Source organism: Thamnophis elegans, chromosome 10, assembly GCF_009769535.1.
Source record: "Thamnophis elegans isolate rThaEle1 chromosome 10, rThaEle1.pri, whole genome shotgun sequence".
NCBI lineage: Eukaryota > Metazoa > Chordata > Lepidosauria > Squamata > Colubridae > Thamnophis > Thamnophis elegans.
The window spans coordinates 47592662-47613326 of record NC_045550.1 but is presented as its reverse complement, the minus strand read 5'-3'; the positions used below and the strand labels follow the sequence as shown (position 1 = coordinate 47613326).

The following is a 20665-nucleotide window of genomic DNA, read 5'->3' as shown; positions in this document are numbered from 1 at the left end:
TACAGTGAAAGGCAGGATAAGTCAGATGCCCCATATAACCCAATGGAGCAAAACACAGGAGGGGGAAAAAAAAGTTGCTGCTCATTTTTATTGCAAGTGAAATTTTCCATTTGCAAAGTACCTAACAGAAAGAAGAGGGAAGTGAAGAGGGCATGTCAATATCACTGTCGGGTTGCTGGAGACTCCAGGCATTCTATAAGCAATAAGATGGATCCCACATTTGATAATGCCATATTCTTCTGCTGTGTACCACTTACACTACATCTCCATCAGGGATGAAATCCAGCAGGTTCTGACAGATACTGGAGAAATTTTGAGTATTTCGGAGAACCGGCAAATGCCACCGCTGGATGGCCCAGGAGTGGGGTGGGAATTGAGATTTTGCAGTGTCCTTCCCCTGCCACACCCACCAAGCCAAGCCCACAGAACCAGTAGTAAAAAAAATGAGTTTCACCATTGAGCTGCAGCTTAAAAAGTGGAAGTACATTTTTTTAAAAAAAATATTTACTTTTGTTGACTTATACTAGCTTGTAAGAAATTCCTTTTGATTAGAACCTTGAGTTGCGCTACTTCCTTAGAATTAAAACCATTCTGAGGTCAGGAATTTGTTTTGAATATTAAAACTGAATGACCCTCATTGTCATTTCATCCAACAATCACTTCCTGATTATCTGAAGTGTTCTTCATAATTTAGACCATGACTATAGTTTAAAACAAGAAACCCAGAAATGCTGCAAATCACCCACTGGTTTATAATTAGATGAATTTTACTTTGGTTCCTTTCTGTTATAAGTTATGTTGCAGTAAAATACAACTATTAAAATAGTAATGTTTAGTCAGACTTATAGTGTATCTTTATTTATTGTTGATATTAACAATGTGTATATTTGTTCCTAGATACAGTTAAAAGTTGTGTAGCAAAGTTGTCCTTCAGCTGTCCCCTGAAAGGTCACTACTGCCTGTACAGTAAATCCGGTTTTACTCTCATCAGTCACCAGCCTCAACTATGGATCCATATCATGTTTCTCTTTCAACAGGTGTGTGCAATATGAATATAAATATCAAAATAATCATTAAAGTAGCTGTCAATTAAAATCAGTGTTAGCTGTAACCCCTTGAGATGTATTGATATAAATCAATGTTGTTTGAAGATACTCACCTCCCACTCGGAAGGTTTGAGAGTTCAATCCTAGGCAGCAAAAGATGTTTCTCTATCAGGGTACAAAGAGAAAATATCTACTATGAGCTCCACATAAGCATCAGGAAGGGCACCCATCGAGCAAATGCTCAGCTCCATTCTGTCAGCTCAAATCCACCCAATAAAAAGGACTATAGGGTTGTAAGAGTTAAAAGAACAGAAAATGTGAGATTGGATGGATGGATGGATGGATGGATGGATGGATGGATGGATGGGTAGATAGATGGATGGGTAGATAGATGGATGGAGATGATAGATGATAGATAGATAGATAGATAGATAGATAGATAGATAGATAGATAGATAGATAGATAGAAGATAGATAGATAGATAGATAGATAGATAGATAGATAGATAGATAGATAGATAGATAGATAGATAGATAGATAGATCTTCCAATTTTCCTCTTGGCAGTTATACATATACGGTAATATTGATCAGATCTCTCTCCAAGATTTCATCATAATTCCTTTCTTTCTGTAATATATTCTTTCTACTATCAAACCATAAGTCACAAAGCATCAGGACTGTGATGTTTATATTTATTCATTTAATAGAGGAAAGGGAAATGTTCAACTACCAAGCAACACTGCAACAAATTCTTCAGATCATTTAATTAAGGTGATAGCAGATCTTAATACTTCTTACAATTAGTATAAAGGTGTTAAAAGTCTGGATAGTTATCTCATTTTTTTTCAAAGTATTTGAAAAAAATTCCTTTGTCTTAGAAAATAAATATGACCCCACTGTCATAACCATTCTCTGGAGAAAGATGTTTTTAATTAGTATTGTGGTCTCATCCATCTTGCCCCTCCTTGGCTATTAAGTGGTAATGCTGCTTATTGGTGGCTCCGCAACCATTGTTCAGCTATGGTCCTTGCCTGATACAACTTTCCTATCACCTCACATAGGGAAGCCAAATTAACTTGAATATTCTGCTCTTTGTTCCTTAAAAAAAGGAATATATACACTCACTGAAAATTGTGTTTTATTTCAATTGAAGGTGCTGCCAATTACCAAGCAAATAAGAAAATGGAAACAAGTTTGGGGTATCCTGTGTAGCAGCCTTTTAACATGAACTTCTGGCAGAGAATAGCAGCTTCAGGTTTTGACCATAGCTTCAGGTCCCATTCACAGTATGGGAGAGTCACTCTCCTGTGATGAGTTCCAATATTAGTGAATATGGTTTGATATTATAATCACACCTTTTGGATCAATCTTATTGCCCTGTTGCCCCTCTGCATTTTCAGTAAACTCACAGTGTGTTCCAAATTTACTGGTGTGTAAGCCTGGTTATGTTTTGGTCTCTGCTGGTAATAATGTGTATGGTAGTAAATTAAACTTAATTAGATGTAAAGAGAATATTTATTTGCATTCAGCCACAAGCAGTTACTCTAGTCCATAATTGTTCCCTTTTAACAAGCTTCCCCTTCTGCTGATGGAGCTAGGTGGAAATTCTGGGAACTGGGGAATGCTATAATAATTTTCATTTTTAAAAATGTAATTCTCCTTCTCTCCTTAGTTCATGAGGAAACTCTGTACATGCATCAAATAATTTTTTGCTCTGATTACTGTTATGCTTTCATTGGATGATCATTCTAGAGAATCCTAGCGTCTGGGCAACTCAAGTTTTTGTTATTTTCATTATACTGTAATTACACACAAACACACCATTTTATTATGGGCTGGCATTTAAATTAAGATGCTGATAATTTCCATGTAGCTGAACTGAACATACCCATCTAGGAGTGGTCATCTCTTAATACAATGAACTTTACCTATTAACAATCATGTGTCAGCTTATATTATTGATCAGTTTAATTTGAAAATACATAATTGGAAGTATTAAAATATTTTTTTCTAATGTCAAGCATAATATGTCAGCTGGATATAAATGATTTTTTTTTCTCTGAGACTGCTGTAATTTGAAAGAAGGGAGTCAGTCCCAAACTTTTTCTCTTTGCTCGTTTTAATAGTTTCAAATCTTTGTAAATCCTGTCTATGGAGTTTCAATGAAGATATTTGTAAATACCGTTTAAACATAAGTTTGAGTTTGAAAAAATAGGAAAGAAACAATTGTGTTGAATCAGTTTGGTCGTGGCTCTGAGATGCTTGGGTTGTGTTTTGCTGAAAAGCTGATTATAGTGTTGATAAGATCTTTTATAAACACAGTCTATAAAATTGCATGACCACAATTACACCATGATTTGCATTACCTTACACTAATGCTCAAAGATGGATTTGTCAAAATCATGAAAGCCTTTAAATTTATTTAAACATCAAAAATATGTTGATAGTTTTATTCTAATGTAAGCCATTTATCCAAATATCTGTTTGTTAGTCAAGTTTATGTTAATAATTACATAATCTCCCAAAGAAGCTATGTCACCATTGAAGCAACAGCAGTACCAACTTCATTTGAGAACAACTTTCTAGATATTCTCTCTCACATTCACTTCAAATATTGTACTCTGAACTTAGTTACTATCAATATCTTATATAGTTAAAATATAGTTTAAAAATATCAGGCCCAAATCATTGTTTGTCCATTGGTTATTGATTATGTACCATCAACTTGTTGTTAACTCTTAATGACCACATACTAGATTTTCTCCATGATGATCTACTTCTAATCTAGTGTTTTACATCTTATAAAGGAGCACTCATCAGTGTAGTAACTGAATCCATCCTCTTTTCTGCTGGCCAACCTCTTTTTCCTTCCTACTTTCCCAACATTGGACACCCTTCCCAACCTATCCAGACAGCTAGGTCCAAAGTTTTGCCTTTAGTGACAACTCTGAGTTGATTTGTTTGATGATACCTTTAATAGTTTTCTTGGATGGCCATGGTGTATAACAGAATAACAATTAGAAGGGACCTTGGATTTCTTCTCAGGTGTCGTCCCCAACATTAAAATTGAAAAAACAACAACAACATGAATACATTTCCTATCCTGCTTTTTCAAAGCCTAGCTTTCATTTCCATAGAGTGTCACAGGAAATTCCAAATCTTGCATAATTCTGAGGTTGTGCATCATCACAGCAATTTAATATTATTTCCAAGGCCTTCATGGCTATTCTACTAAATGCTAATTTGTGGCATATTTCTTAAGTTTTCCCAATATTTTTAGAACACTCATTTAATTATCAATTGCAAAAACATGTTTTCTTGTAATGCCCAATTTCATCTAGAGGTGCACAGGCATTTAACCTGATACAGTATATGATTCTTGCAAATGGAAAAATAATACCCAAAAAGGTATGTTTTTATTAGCTCTTTGGTGCTTTCTGAGCTTGGTGGTTTTCTTGCAGTTTGTTACCTAATTTGATAATGAAATTTTTCTGCAAGGAAACCTCCAAGCTCAGAAAGCACCAAGGACCTCACAACCTTGAGGTACAAATATTTTTTTCAATCAGTATTGTTTTTCTTTTTGTCTATCAGGGCTTGTTCCCAGAACCATTGTCCATGCAGAATAATTATTTGCAAATCCTGAAGATCTTGTGGGGAAAAACCCAGCTTAAGGGAACACATAGTTTTGAAACTGCAATGGTGCAATCTACATTTCCACACAAGAAGGTATTTTTTTCTGATGGGCCTTTAAAGGGGTGGGGTTTGTATGTGTTGTCTTTATTTATTGCAAGAAAAATCACAACCATATCTCTGAATCTGCATAGAGATAGCAATAGCAATAGCAGTAGACTTATATACCGCTTCATAGGCCTTTCAGGCCTCTCTAAGCGGTTTACAGAGAGTCAGCATATTGCCCCCAACAATCTGGGTCCTCAGTTAAATAGTTGGAATTTTTAAGGTGATGTTTATTGTTTGATATGTGAGGCCTTCAAATGAAAAATGATAAAAAATGATTACAGAGGATTATCTCCATCTCATTTATCTTTGTTATATGTATGATAATCCCAGAGGTGTTTTTTTCAAGAGGCAACTGGACTTTCTGGTTTTCTTTGCTTCTCATCCAAGAAGCTTCTTCAATTCTGACTGGATGGTGAGGAATGGAAGGATTTATACTCCTTGCTTCTTGGAACTATTGAAAGCACTGTGTCGTCTTCAAAATCTATATCAAAATTGAACAGGCCTCTCTCAACAGAGGGGGGGGGATATGACATCATCTATCTCCCATCTACAACACAATCCTTTCAATAGTTCCAAGAAGGTTCCACACCAATTTGCACCACTCAGATGACCCTGATGACACAGATAAACCTTTAGGTGACCTTAACAACCCGCTAAAAGAATACAAATGACCAGCTGTCTGCAAGGAGTATAAATCCTTCCATTCCCCACCATCCAGTCAGAGGTGAAGAAGCTTCTTGGCTGAGAAGCAAAACGTCTTCAAACAAAGGAAAAGCAGAAAGTCCAGTTGCCTCTTGAAAAAAGCACCTTAGGGACAACCATGACCTGGATGACTGAGAATCTCCATAGACATGTATAATAATCATACATAGCTGGCCAATTATATGAATAATTTATAATATTGTACTTTCTGGTTAGTAAAGCTTTGAGTGCTCTGGCCTCGAAAATGTTAAGCTTGTTGTAATATCCAATATCTTTTTAATCCCTTTCTTTTATATACATTGTTTTAATTTATTGCATCTCACTCTGTGTTCAATCAGTAAGTATAAGGAAATATTCTGCTCAATTCTTGTTGTTATCCTGACAATAACCATACTGTTTCTTGGCTACAGTCTGGTCTGCTTTCTGTTGCCTTTTTATCTATTGCCCAGTCTGGTCTACGGCCCTGAAATTCTCTTGTGGTCTCCCACCCAATTCCTAGTCATAAATAACACTGATTAGTAGCCCAGCCCACCCCTACTAAGATGGGTTAGAAATGTCATTGCATTAATAAAATAAGCATATTTTGTCTCTGAAGATCAGGAACAAAAGAACAATATCCTTTAATTTTTTTTTCCATGATGCAGCATTTCTACATGTGATTGCTATATGACAGCACTAAAATATATGATCATAGAATACAGAATAACAGAAGGAACTGTGGAGGTCTTTTCAAGCAGGAGACCCTATATACCATTTCAGACAAATTGGCTGTCCAATCTTTTCTCCACCAATGGAGCACCCACTGCTTCTGGAGGAAAGCAATTCTACTAATTAATTCTCACTGTCAGAAAAGTTCTCCTTAATTCTAGGCTGGGTCTGAAGTTGAAGCAGACTGACCTTGGCCTATAATTCTTCAAATTCTTTTAAGAATAGTCTGTTGGATGACATTTGGAACCATCTTATTCAGAAACCATCTGCCAGATACCTTTAGGAAGTGCTAATTTCTTTCTCCCATTGTAGCTCTTCAGCAACTGTTATTCAGAAATACACACTGTCTCTGAAAATCCTACCAATCTGCCACAGGTAACATTCATTGTCTTTCATGACTAGAGGACAGTGGCAAAGCAATGCAGAGGAATTCAGGTTCTGATCTTTGCAATGTTTCCATTTATGCCATCTGTTTGTAGAAATGTCTGAGTTTTCTCACTAATCTCTTCCACATGCTGTTGATATATGAACGGAAAATGCAAATAAGCTTTTTTCTTATTTACAAAGAGAAAGGAGGAAACTCATTTCAAATAGCAGAGAAACTATCATAATGAATTGTTTAGTTCCCTTTTGCAAAGTCACATAGTTGTGGGTTATGGCAAGGACTCCAGAAGAGTAATTATTTGCGCAGGCTCTGTCGTGTCAACCTTTGCCCTTTGAAAAGATTACTGTTTCAAAGCAATTGCATTTTCAAAGATTGTAAATAATACTGTTTCAAAGTCAGCAAGGAATTTCTGGTCAAATCTATTAATCTTTAATTGGGTTCAATTGAATCTCCAGCATGGAATCTGTTTAAAACAAAAACATATTTGAGGTAAGCCTTGACGGCCTACAATTTTTCTTTTTTATAACAAGAAGAAATATATTTGCAACCCTAACTTTAAATTGCATAATTGAAACCAAGCAATGAGAAATCCTTTCTCAATCCTTAAGTGATGCCTCGCTTAAAAAAAAATCTAGAAAACTTTTAGACTAGAAAAATGCTACTTCAGTCACGTAAAAAACCCCAAATGATGACTTCTTCATCAAGAAATGTTATCATTTCCTGCTTTGATTACCAAAGGTAACCCAGAGCAAATCATCAAATACTTTTTAAAGGCTCCTTGTTTTTCTTTTTCTTTTCTTTTTTTTTTTTTGCCACCCATCTTGCAAAAGCACTAGAGAATTCCTGGAAGCCTGGCACTCTGATAAATTGGCCATCATTAGGCACACAGACATAAGTAACATCTACCTATTGTGCAAAAGAGACCATCAGCAAGCCAAAAAGGGAATCTAAAAACCAAAACACCTTTTCACCAGCAATCAACACCCAGATGAGTATAGATTAACGCCAAGATTAACATCAGACCAACAATTAAGTAAACAATACTACAATGGTTTATTGGTGCAGTGGTTACAGTGCAGTACTGGAGGCTACATCTGCTGACTGCAATTTGGCAGTTCAAATCTCACCATGCTCAAGGTTGACTCAGCCTTCCATCCTTCCAAGGTGGGTAAAATGAGGACCAAGTTTGTTGGAAGCAATATGCTGAATCTGTAAAGCACTTAGAGAGGGCTGTAAAGCACTGTAATGCGGTATATAAGTCTTCAGTACTAAGTGCTACCAAGGAACTGCCAAACAAGGCAACAGTAAGCAGCCCATCAAAGAACCTGTAAGATTACCCCCACTAACATTGACAGACAATCCATTAAAATATAAACGAAGAGCAAACCCATTCCTTACTAGCGCTGGTTATGTTACCTAATTAGGATAATGAAATGTCTACAAGAAAACAACCAAGTTCAGAGAGCATCAAAGCACCTCATTTCAACCCTGAGCTACAAATACTGTCCTTTATTGATATTATCTTAGTACATACAATTATAATGTGAAAGGTCTGTTATCATCCCTGTCCTCATATCCACCTGGTTCACAGAATTTTCCAGATTCCCACACATAATCTTTGCCTATATGTAATCTTCATTTTCTGCTACTTCTGTTATTTTCTTACCAAGAAAGAAAAAGGAATAGATGGGAAAATAGTGGAGTAGCCCAAGATTTTTTTTTTCTACCTTGGTAGCATTAGATGAGTTTCTCGAAAGAAGGCTACAAAGTCAATCTGGAAACATTGCACTTGCTTCCAAGAAAGTAAGCTTCTGATTGTGCCTTAAACTTATTTAATTCTAAAATTAAGGTACTCTATTTGGCATTGGTTTTTTGTACGTACAACTATGATAGCTATCCTGCTGAATCCCAGCATGATGAAGAGAAGAATTGCAATTTTACTTTCAGCTCTATGGCAACACATCTGGATTGTATCCAACAAGATCTGTATCCATTCCCTTCAGATATGAATTCCATCAGCATGCTTGACTGCATGCATTGCAAGCATGAGGGCAAGCATAGAACTAGTTTGACATTTTCAAACTACATGTAACTATTATTGCTGTGAGTATGAAGTTATTCCATACCACATTATTTTTGCTTCCTTTGTAAAGCTGGAAACATATTAGCCTCAATTGCTGATGTAAACACATTTTAACAGGCCATATAGCCTCCTTTGGCAGCAGGCCACTTAAACTGCCCTGCAACATAAATCTGTCGGTCTCCACTGGTTTCAAGACAAGAATCTCCCTTTGCAGTCAAAGATCTAGCTTAAACAATTTTCCCTGAGAAAATACTTCTAACAGAAAAGTGAACGTAAAGAGGTAAATTGATGAACAGCAAGGAAAAGCTAAATAAATCTGATTGGGGTAGAATGGGGTGTTGTTTTAATTTACAGCTGGCCAATTTTAACATAATAAAGCACATCAACTATATCACTCTGCTACACTTAATCAGAAAGAGCCAGATGTTTTATATCAGTCAAATAATTTTGAAATGCCTGGCATTCTGAACATCGCTAAAAACTCTTCACTGGGGATTCTTTTAAAAAATGTTTTAAATATTTCCTTTTTTCTCCCTAGTTGATTGAAATAGCTCTTTTAAACATTTGTCATAATTACCCAGGAGGTAGGGGATAGGAAAACCTTATCCTTCACTATCTGGCATGATTTCCTCAACCTGGATAAATGTCAGTCTTTGCTGGAGACCATGAATATATTTGATTAAATTGTATTGTGCTTTGTAGAAATTATTGTCAGGTATTTTCATGTAGTTACTATTATATCCTACAGCAGTGTCTATCAACCTTGGCATGTTGAAGATATGTGGATTTCAACTCCAAAAATTTCACAGTAAGCATGCTGCCTGGGGAATTCTGGAAGTTGAAGGCCACATATCTTCAAGATGCCAAGATGGTGAATTACTGTGCTAGAGTCCTCTTACATATCTTTGTTGCAGTGACAGGGGGAAAAAAAGATTCCTTTACAATTTTTAAATCTACCTGTTTTGATTCTGACAGATATACAAAAAATACCCTGCATGCAAATGTTTAACCAAACACATACTTTCCAGGAGTTTGCACCATAGTTCAATATCTAGCAATAGATGTAGAATGGGACAACTTACCACAGCTGACTCTCCCTAACCAACTCGCTGTGATCAACTCAACATGGGTCAACTCTCCGCAGGACAATTCAATGTGAGATAATTCAAGAGAGGGACAAGTGAATTGCAGCAGGCCTCGCCTTGCTTTGGGTTTGAACCTTATCAAGTTAAAGATCCTCGAGGCTGCAGTGAACCAGAGCATGGAGTCCAAGCAGTGGAGCAAGAGTAGCATGCTCAGATACTCCCTGCACAGAGCCAGGTCGAGGGCATGGGTGCATTTGCGAGAGGTTGCTCGCCGCCACCACTTCTTCCTGGCATGCCAGCTGCAAGGGCCAGCTACTCTGCTGATTCAGATACTGGTTCTCCACCTCCGGCTTCCCCAAATGCAAAGGGAGGGAGGGGGAAGTGGTTGGCTTGGGGTTAAGTTCAGTTAAGGTTTGCTTTCATGGAAAGGAAAAGGGCAGATTTGGAGCTGAGATTGAGAGAGGGGAGAAGGGGGGCATTGGGGAGAGAAAAAGCAGACGTGCTGAGAAAGATGAAAAAAGTAACAAGCTCAACCATGCTCCGAACCATTTCTACTGGGGAGTCAACTTTTAAGTAAACTTATTGTTCACTCCAGAAGTAGGCATACAAAATTAGCCTCAAAATCTCAGCAGCTTATTCGCCACCATTTTACTGTTTCCTAATTTTGTTAATACGGTGGAACTAAGCAGATTGAAGTTGGATATGTTGCTTGATTGGAAAAACCTTGGATTGGACAAGGTATCGCAGTTGAATGGTCAATTTGCCCCCCAAAAAATGAGTTTAGGAGCCTACAGAGGTTTATTCCAGCTCTGGTGTGCTTTCTCTCTCTGTTTTTAAGACAAAAAGAACGGTTTTCAGGGATGGCAGATATGGCAGACACTCAACCTGAAGGCTGCTGTTGTCAACCCATTTTTTCCACGTTTAGGTCCCTGTGGTGGAATGGGAATAAATGGCCTGATCCCATGAATCCCCAAGGAATTCTTCATTGATCAGCTGGGGAAATGCCCCTGGACCAATTGAACCGAAAGAATGCTTTCTGGCTGAGGAAATAGCCCCAGAGAAATCTGGGACTCCTTTTAAATTGAAGCCGCTGAAGAACTCCAAACCCTTCACTTCCTCTTCCAGCCCTGCACATTTGGTGAGTCCAGAGGCCAGTCCCTAGATGTCAGCAGAGCAGCTGGCCCTCGCAGTGGGCATGCAAGGAAGACAGCAGTGGCAACAGGCTTACTCTCACACGTGCACCACAGCCTCGGCCTGGATCAGCACAAGGACTATCTGGGTGTGCTGCACTTGCTCCGTGGCTGATGGAGCATACACCTTGGCTGATAGGTAACTGGGACTTCATGCTCTGGTCTGCCTCCAGTTTCAAGGACTTCTAACTTAGGAAGATTCAAACCAATGGTGAAATTCAATTTTTTTTACTACCAGTTCTGTGAGCATGGCTTGGTGGGCATGGTGTGGCTTAGTAGGCGTGACTTGGTGGGCATGACAGGAGAAGGATACTGTAAAATCCCCATTCCCTCCCGATCAGCTGGGACTCAGAAGGCAAAGAATAGATGGGGGTGGGGCCAGCCAGAGGTGGCATTTACCGGTTCTCTGAACTATTCAAAATTTCCATTACTGGTCCTCCGAACTACTCAAAATTTCTGCTACTGGTTCTCCAGAACCTGTCAGAACCTGCTGGATTTCACCCTTTGTTTAAACTTAAAGCAAGACAAGGCCTGTGCAATTCATTGGTCTCTCTCTTGAGATATCCCACATTGAATTGTCCCATGGTGAGTTGACTGTGGTGGGTCAACTTATCTTACAGCAGAATGTTGTAAGTGACAAATCAGCTGTGGCAAGCTGTCTTGAACCTAATAGATGATGGTAGAAAAATGGCTTGCAAAAGTTATAGATACTGGGTAAATTGCCTAGAAAAATATATATACTTATAGGAAGTGTGAGATATTAAAACCCAATTTTTATGCTCACAATTCAAAAGACAAGTCTGGTTCACAATTCAAAAGTTTTTATTGCAAAGAAATTGAAAAAGCGGTTGCAAGCGCGGCTGCCCAATGGCTTGAGTACAAGGAGCACAAGGACAGACTTCAAGTAATACAATTTATATCTTTCTAATCATTACGCGTGAAGCCTAAGAAGACGCCCTCCCCATTTCCAAAATCATTCTTTGAGGTTAATTGGCATTTCAAGAGGACAGCATGACTTTTCCTGCAGACCCCTTTATCTTATCTGTGCCACTTTGTTATTTCATTCTAGGCGGGGATGTTATCATCCCACCAATTGGTGTCCTTGTCTGTATTTAAATAGTAAAGGAATTTTAGCAAGTCATCCTGTATTGACTTTACTGCTTTGTGCTTAATTTACAATCTAGAAAAACAGCGCCAAGAGTCTTACACCTTTTTGTTACATTTTACCCTTTATATGAAAGAGTAGCTTATTATTTATTTATTTCCTTCAGAAGGTCACATAAATATGTGAATAAGGATTAATCCACTTATCTGCCAAATATCAGAATTCAACATTCTCTTATAAGATGAGATATTAAATGCAAATTAAATTGACAGAACCATCCAGGTTCAACTCCTTGAGCAGGGGAGGGGGTTGGACTAGAAGACCTCCAGGGTCCCTTCCAACTCTGTTATTCTGTTATCTGTTATGTCTGAGTCACTCAGAAGTAGAATCTGTTATCATCACAAAAAAAATGTGTTCCTTCTGTGCAATCCTGTGAATACTTCCTTAACTTCCACTGAATTTAATGGGATTTCTTTCTAAATGCACTTGCACAAAGTTGAGCATTGCACATATAATTGTGTGAGTTATTAATATTTTAATACTAAACTATTAATACTAATTGTTAAAATTGTTGCTAAAACCCGGTGTGTTTACCTTCCACTGGTATAATTTTAAATTTATCCCATAAGCAAATTCGTGTAAATTATTTCAATGATTTAAGTATGTAATTATTATTGATTGCTGCATATGACCAAATCCATGTATGTCAACCAAATCGGTCTGTATGTCTTTTTTAAAATAAACTTGCACAAAGGATTGTGTTTTAATTTTCAGTTATGTACATGTCACAGAAAATATTTTTATAGTGTAATTCAAATTTGTTAGTGCATAAATTGTTTCCAGGTGTTTTATATCCTTACAGATTTCCGGTCCATTGCTTCATGGATATTTTCAAAGGACAGCAGTTATGTTGCTTTTAGAACAAACATTGCAACATTTTCTCAATCCATTGCAAAATCATTTGTATTGGCTTATAATGTCACTTGTCAGGGAGAAATTACTCATCCCTGTACTTTGGGAGATCCACAAAAGCTAAGTAGGGCAGCTACTTTTATCATTCACATTTACCATTCAGTGGGGGGGGGGGGGAGAGAGATTTCAGTAGAACAGTGCCACAGTTCATTATAGGACATCTTAAAAGGACATGCAAAACAGAAAGAGAAAACTTCTGTGAACAAGAAAATATATTTCCACAAAAATATAGTGATGTCTTTATTAGAGTACAAAGCTGGACATTGATTTTGTCTCAATGTTCTGTAGATATTGTCAAATGAGGGACAATATCTACATGCACAATCAAACATGTGATGTCAAAGGGTTAAATTTTTTTCATAGAATCATGGAGATGACTAATTACAGTTGAAATTATGCAGAGTTTCAAGTCTTTTTCTGCTTGGAAGAGGACAGAACCTTCTTCATACAAATAGACAAAAAACTATGGTGCTTCCACTCCACTGTAGATCCATATAGTGGATACAAAGAAATATAAATGATCTGGGAACAGGATTTCTGGATAGGATGAAGTCATCCTTTGTTTACAGTTCCTATTGCTGTTATCAAGACTGGAACAGCAGTCTTTTCTTCAACAAAATAATGGCTGGACCATAAAGAAAAAAATGGATGGCCTCATTTTAGTGTTGATTGCCACAATGTACTCCCTGAGCTGTGATCACTCTAGTGGGGTATTACCATTAAAACCCATATAAATCCAGATTCCAACATGTTGACGAGAACATGATTTTTCTTCTCCATTTTTTACAGCGCCTACAATTGCACTCAATAATTTGCAGGTGGTTTATGTGTTATCTTTTTAATTAGAAATGACTTGGAAAGCAGTTAACATGTACAGATATTCATACCGTTGCGATGTCATAGTATTTTTCAGCTTCTTAATCTATTAATGAAACAAATTTCTCTAGGCTTTTATGACAGTTTCTCCACAATTAACATTTTAGACTGATGCACAAGAAGAATCTCTCTAAGAAAGATTTGCTGTGGGAAGGCTGCTTGGTTATTATTGTTATTGTTGTTGTTGTTATTGTTATTATTTTATTTGGCTAAACTGAGTACCTTATGCCATAATCACTTGAAAATAAGTGCTGTGATTTCATATCACTTTGGATGTGTGAAGAATCTAAACAGGGATAAAAAGCCTTAACTTACTAACACATCTTGCCATCATTTTGCCTATCTCTGTGTTCCCATGATGGTTGCAGTATCACATTGGTTATTAAAGAGAGATCACTCTTTGGTATGCTTTTTTTAGTATGAAATATATTTTTAGTATGTAATATTTTTTTAAATATGATCAGAAATGTCAACAGTTTGGTGGTTCGAATCCCTAATACAGATCTCCTTTGTGAGCAGGGGATTGGACTAGATGACCTCCAAAGTCCCTTTCAACTCTGTTACTGTTACTTTGGGCAGTGTTGGGCTTCAGGATTTAGTGGCTATGGTCTACACAACAGATTTCCTGATATTTTGTCAGCAACTCTGTCTGCATCCTTGGGGTAACATAGGATGCCAGCCACAGTTGCCAGTCAATCATCAGAAAATCTGTTATCTGAACCACAGTCACTAAATCTTGAAGCCCAGCAGTATCCAGCAGATACCCACTATAAGATTACACCATGGAGATATTGTTTGCTTCTTAGAAGCAGAGGGAAGCCATGATATTTTTCATTTTCCTACCATTATTAAGACTGCATGGTTACATGTTCATGCCGTATTATACTAAATATGCATAGAACATGGGAAACAAATGGGAAGTCATAGCGTAAGAGAAGGGATGTGGAATTAGAGTAAGATGAACCAAGGGAAGCAGATAAGGACAGCCACATTATGCTGTCACAATGAATTTCCACCCTTTTGCACTCAGCTTGCATACAAATACAAAAAGGGCTAAACTTGCATGATGCTTCATACTGTTTCTATCATTTTAATGAAAGCCTCCAATTTTGCAGACGTCTCTGATTACAGAAGTTCTTACCTCACTTACAAATTCATAGAATAGAGCAGAGCAGAGCAGAACAGAACAGAACAGCTGGAAGAGATCTTGGAGGTCTTGTACCCCAACCCCCTGCTCAAGCAGGAGACTCTACCATTTCATACAAGTGACTGTCCAGTCTTTTCTTTAAAACCTCCAGTGATGGAGCACCCAGAACGTCTGAAGCCAAACTGTTCCACTGGTTAATTGTTCTCACTGCTAGGAAGTTTCTCTTAATTTCAGGTTGCTTCTCTCCTTGATTAGTTTCCACTCATTATTTCTTGTCCTGTCCTCTGGTGCTTTGGAATACTGAATGATAGTTCCTTTACTCCCCCTTATGCATGTACACTCCTCTCAAATAATAATAATATCACTTGTCCATTAAGAAAATGCAACAGAAAGGGTGAATTGGGGGGTGGGGTGTCACAAAGCCCAGAGAATGCCTTTTTGGACACAAACCTCACTAGAGGTGGGTTGGATTTTGATTCCATACAAATGATACATACGTACAACTGGGTGACAAATTGCCTAGAGTCTGGGACAAAAAGACTTTTGCCTGAAACAGTAGAAAATACCCACCAAAATTCTCAGTTAGTTCAAAGCTTATATTATCTTATTGTATATTTAATATTTTTAGCTAAAACTAAAGATGTTTGCAAAACACCATGAGAAGAGTTTCACCATACATCTTATATAGAGATAAAAGGATGAACTCGGTGCTTATAAATGTTTAATTCACATTCCAATCACTGTAAGGAATTTAACTTTATTGCTTTACTTATGCAGGCATCAGTTGCACAACAGTCCTATCCATTCTTATTTTCCCTCATTTTTTTAAAAAAAAACTTGCTTAGGATCTGGACCACGTACAATCACACCTGGAGGAAGTGAGGTTCTTTGATTTATTCGGTTACAATGAAGAAGCGGGGGCTTGGCAATGTTTCATGTGTAACAATCCTGACAAGGCAACAGGTAAGAGATTTTTCTGCAGAAGAACTGAGTGATATAAACAATACAGATTCAGAATCTAATAAAGGGTGTTCTGCATAAAATATCTGAATTATGCAATCATGTTATTAACAGTGAGCCTCTTTGGTATAATTAAGGTTGACCATTTTGTCTGAAATGGTATAGGGTTTCCTGCCTGAACAGGGCTTAGACTAGAAGACTTCCAAGATCCCTTCCAACTCTGTTATTCTGTCGTCTCCTGTCCTATCTTATCCTATTCTATTCTGTTCCTTTGTCTTGCTTGGAAAATGTGGTTCTACTTGACCTAAGCCAAGGTTAGGTCATTATCATCATCATAAAAAAATAACAAATTAAGTTAAATGTGACATTGAAAATGAAATCTTTTTGGATAGTCTCTTAATATTCACAGTCTGCCAGATCACTTCTAAACTTGCATGTTTACCTGTGATTTCAGTAGTGAAGTTTGGCCATTTCCATAGGGCAGATTTCAATTGTTGACAAGTTTTGTTATTTTACAGATCAGTAAAGGGTATGCCATGCGGTTGAGTAAATGAAACATATAAATTAGAATGCTTCATTATTGCCAACTGAACAGAATTAGAGATGGTTGGTTATTTTGGGATTCTGTCCATTTCACTTCTCCTAATGACAGAAAAGAACAGTTTCTACAAGCAGAATCAGAAGAGTGCAATTCTCTTTCCCTCCCATAGCCTTTTCAATGCCTCCATAAGATTAGGATGGAGGGTATTATTGTAATGAGAGAAGTTATGTCATAGTATTCAATACACAATAAATAGAATTCTGTATTGAATACTAATATAATTATGAAGTTTCAGGATTTACAGAGTGTGAAAATATAATGGCCCATTCAAACATCAAATCTAAAATTTGAGATTCCATATTTGACAAATTTGATGGCTAAGGCAATTCCACCACACTGGAAGAAATGCAGTAAATGCCCTGGTACTGTCCTTTAAATAAACATGTAAGACGTGTTTATTTTAACATTCTTGATGCTGCTATTTTACTTTTTAAAAAATTGATAGTATATCGTTTACATAAACTTAATACATTTTTGCCAAGCAAATCAAGAATTTTTGTTTCGTTCTGTAGTTTTTTTAAGCGATTAGTTTCCTTGTCGATTTCTGTGTCTTCTGCATAAGACCTCAGTAAAATGGAATTGTACTAATTATTCTTTGGGGCCAGTATGTTTGTGCTGGAAACAATTCACTGTTTTGGGCAGATGGAGTTATGAGAAGTAAAACAGTTGCCAGTTAAAATGACTTGCCATCTGAAGATGTGAAGCCATTGAAATTATTCAGCAGGATGGAAACAGCTGGCAATTAAGGAGTTTGGACAACTTTTTAATGCTGACTGTTGGCTATCATCTAGAGATGAAAACTTTTTTAAAAAATTCCACTAATGTCATACAGCCTTGTATCTGTTAAGTGCTTTTTATTGTATTTCAACTGGCTCAGTTTTGCTTCAGAATTTATTCTATGACATTTCCAAAGGCAAATTTATTCATTTTCCTCAGTAGCACATCTGTTTAAGACTATGATCTAGACAGAGTTATTATTTGGTTAAAGTGTTGGTTTTTGCAACGCCTAAACAAAGTAAATTAAAACTAAAATCATAACCACACCAACCAGAAGAATGTATTATTGATATTAATAAGATTAATAAGAATATAAAGAGTTACAGTAAAAGTAGTGATGTTATTCTTTTGTTCTGAAACATATAATACGTTCAAACGTTATAATATTATGGCATATTTTGATCCTATTGCCCTTTCTTTACGATATATACTAAAAGTTCTTAAGAGTCTGCACAATCAAATTCACTTTAAATCTTTTTCCTTCTATTTCTTTTCTCTCTGCCCCCCCCCAATTCTACATGGTACATCCCAATTCTAAATTTTTGTATGCTTACAGATTTATTTTATTCCTTTATATTTTATTCTTCTGCTGATATTTTACCCAGAGTAGAATAGCTAAAAATACATGTAGGAAGCAGTAGAAAACTGGTATGTACAGTATTGGTCCTACATGCTTAATTAAGTTCTGCTTCATTGATCAGTGAAATGTTTGTTGACATAACTGCCGACAATATTCACAGTTACACCAATTTTATTTATGCCCCCTGTTGTTTCTATGCATTACGAATTTAGGTTTCCATTCAACTGCACCAGCTTTTTTGAAATGTTCTGTAGCTAATCGCTTTTGGCAGTCTATGGAAGCAACATAGTATGCTTTGTACATGCTCATAGGAAATATTAACTGTGATGTCTTTGGTGCTTTCTGACCTTGATGGTTTTCTTGTGGATGTTTCATTACCAAATTAAGTAGCATGAACAGTGTGAGAAAGCAGTGTGGTTTGGAGTCAAGGAATACGGTATTTCCATAGACACTGACAGGGCCAGCCACTAGTTTACAAAAATAAGAGCAAACCCACTGACTTTTAGCACTGACGATATAAGTAATGAAACATCTGCAAGAAAACCATCAAAATCAGAGAGCATCAAGGACCACACAGTTCAACCCTGAGTTACAAATATTCTGTTCTATTGGTAATTGATCAACTGCTTCTCGGTAACTGTGGTTCTTTGAATGTGATCAGAAAAATCATCCCTGTTTAAGTAACTATTCTTGGAATATTTTGGTTTCATGGGTGCATGCCCATAAAAAAGGTGGCCTCCCCTATTTTTCCCAAAACTATTCAGCCCTAGATAATCTGATGGTGACCATGAAGATACAGGAATGCCCACATGGAGGCAAGCACAAATGAATGGAGAAGGAGGGTCAGTGATAAGCAACATATTCTTTTTTCTGCAGTTCAAATGCCTTAATATATTGATTGTATATTAAAGTCCTAATATTGCTTTTGCTTTTGCAGATCTGGATTCTTAACTTCTTAGTAGGTTGTCAACATCATGAATTTCCTAAAGAGTATGTGGCGGCTGCTTTTAATAGTTCTTAGGAACAAAGTTCAGCTAAAAAGCCATTTAAGAGATCTAAATGTATATAGTTTTATCAATACCTGTCTCCCTCTGTTATTTAAAAGTAACCAATGAGAGATAGAGATAGCAGAAAACACTCTAATGTAGAACATACTGAATCAAATGTTTGACATAAGAAAACAGACTATATCAGGAGTTTTCTTTGCTCATTTCCTGCTGTCATAGCCAAAAATGAAATAGATTTATTTTCTGAATAGTCATCTATGGAGAACTTTTTTTTTTTTTTTGCAATCAACTAGAATCCTTGCTCTTAAAATATATTTTAGAGACCATGCATATTCGTCAACATGAGTCTTTCTGGATATGTTGTACTACAATTCCCATTATTGCTAGCCAGGACATCTGGAAGGGCCTGATAAGACTTTGATCTTCAGCTAATAGTTTATTATTCAACTTACACCACCAGCATATCTTTTATTTGTTTATACTACATATCTCATTCTCATAAGTACAAAAATGCTATGTAATATCTGTTTAAAAATAGCTTATCTATTTAGTTATGTATCTTTTGCTATGGACATTAGAGCAGGGATAAGAAGGAGAGAACATGAGATTCCATTTCTGGTGACAGTTTCTTTTGATATCTATTTAAAAGAAGTTTTTTTTTTAATAAAACACACACACACTATTAGAATCTTACATCCTGTTTCATCAGTTTAATTATGAGATAACCTGAAGACAATTTGGACATTCCATTTACACATACAATTCCATTCATACCATCTATGCATTAAATACACATCCCATTCATATTCCTTTTCCTCAATCAGAAGCACAGATTTCCCATTATTTATAAGGATTAACAAGGTTACTGTGCCTTCTCTGCTTTTCCTCCCATCCCTACATTTTCCCTCATACCTATTACAACTGAAAGAATTAATTAGGGTTTTCTAATGAATACTGGGGGGGGGGGGAGGACTTTATAGTTGACCATTAAATACTTTTAGAAAATCCGATAATGTAATTTCTGTCTAATGTGAGTTTGGGTGGAGCCTTGCAACAATTTACATTTCAGCATTTTCTTTACCTAAACCTATAACTATATAGTGGTACCAATGAAGGCTAATATTTGTAGCTCAGGGTTGAAATCAGGGGTCCTTAGTGCTCTCTGAGCTTGATTGTTTTCTTGCAGACGTTTCATTACTAAAACTAGGTAACGTCATCAATGTTAGACTAACATTGGTGATGTTGCCTTATTGGGTAATGAAACATCTGCAAGAAAACAACCAAGCTCAGAGGGCACCAAGGACCCGTCAATATATAATGGCTTAGTAAACATATTTTAAATGTGAAAATAAGTAAAAACTATGTGATCTAAGTTAATTATACAATTCAATCCAAAGTTGGGTTGGGGGCAACAGAAGAATGGAATAGAATAGAATAGAATAGAATAGAATAGAATAGAATAGAATAGAATAGAATAGAATAGAATAGAATAGTTGGAAGGGACCTTGGAGGTCTTCTAGTTCAAACCCCTGCTTAGGCAGGAAATCCAGGCCACTTCAGACAAATGGTTATCCAATCTCTTCTTAAAAACTTCCAATGTTGGAGCATTCACAACTTCTGGAGGCAAGTTGTTCCACTGGTTAATTGTCCTAACTGTCAGGAAAGTTCACCTGAGTTCTAGGTTGCTTCTCTCCTTGATTA

At 36.7% G+C, this 20665-nt stretch overlaps 1 protein-coding gene across 13 annotated transcripts in view; it reads left to right on the top strand.

Annotated features, from left to right (window-relative positions):
- VEPH1 (ventricular zone expressed PH domain containing 1) overlaps positions 1-20665 on the top strand; it is a 144229-nt gene that overhangs the window by 110602 nt on the left and 12962 nt on the right. For 10 of the 13 annotated variants that reach the window (XM_032225403.1, XM_032225404.1, XM_032225405.1 and 7 more), the window contains 3 exons: positions 898-1037; positions 4640-4774; positions 15885-16002. In XM_032225403.1, coding sequence (XP_032081294.1) covers positions 898-1037; positions 4640-4774; positions 15885-16002 — 393 coding nt within the window. Of the gene's footprint in view, positions 1-897; positions 1038-4639; positions 4775-10674; positions 11217-15884; positions 16003-20665 lie in introns of those variants that run through there. The other 3 variants (XM_032225402.1, XM_032225399.1, XM_032225411.1) reach the window with 3 other exon arrangements.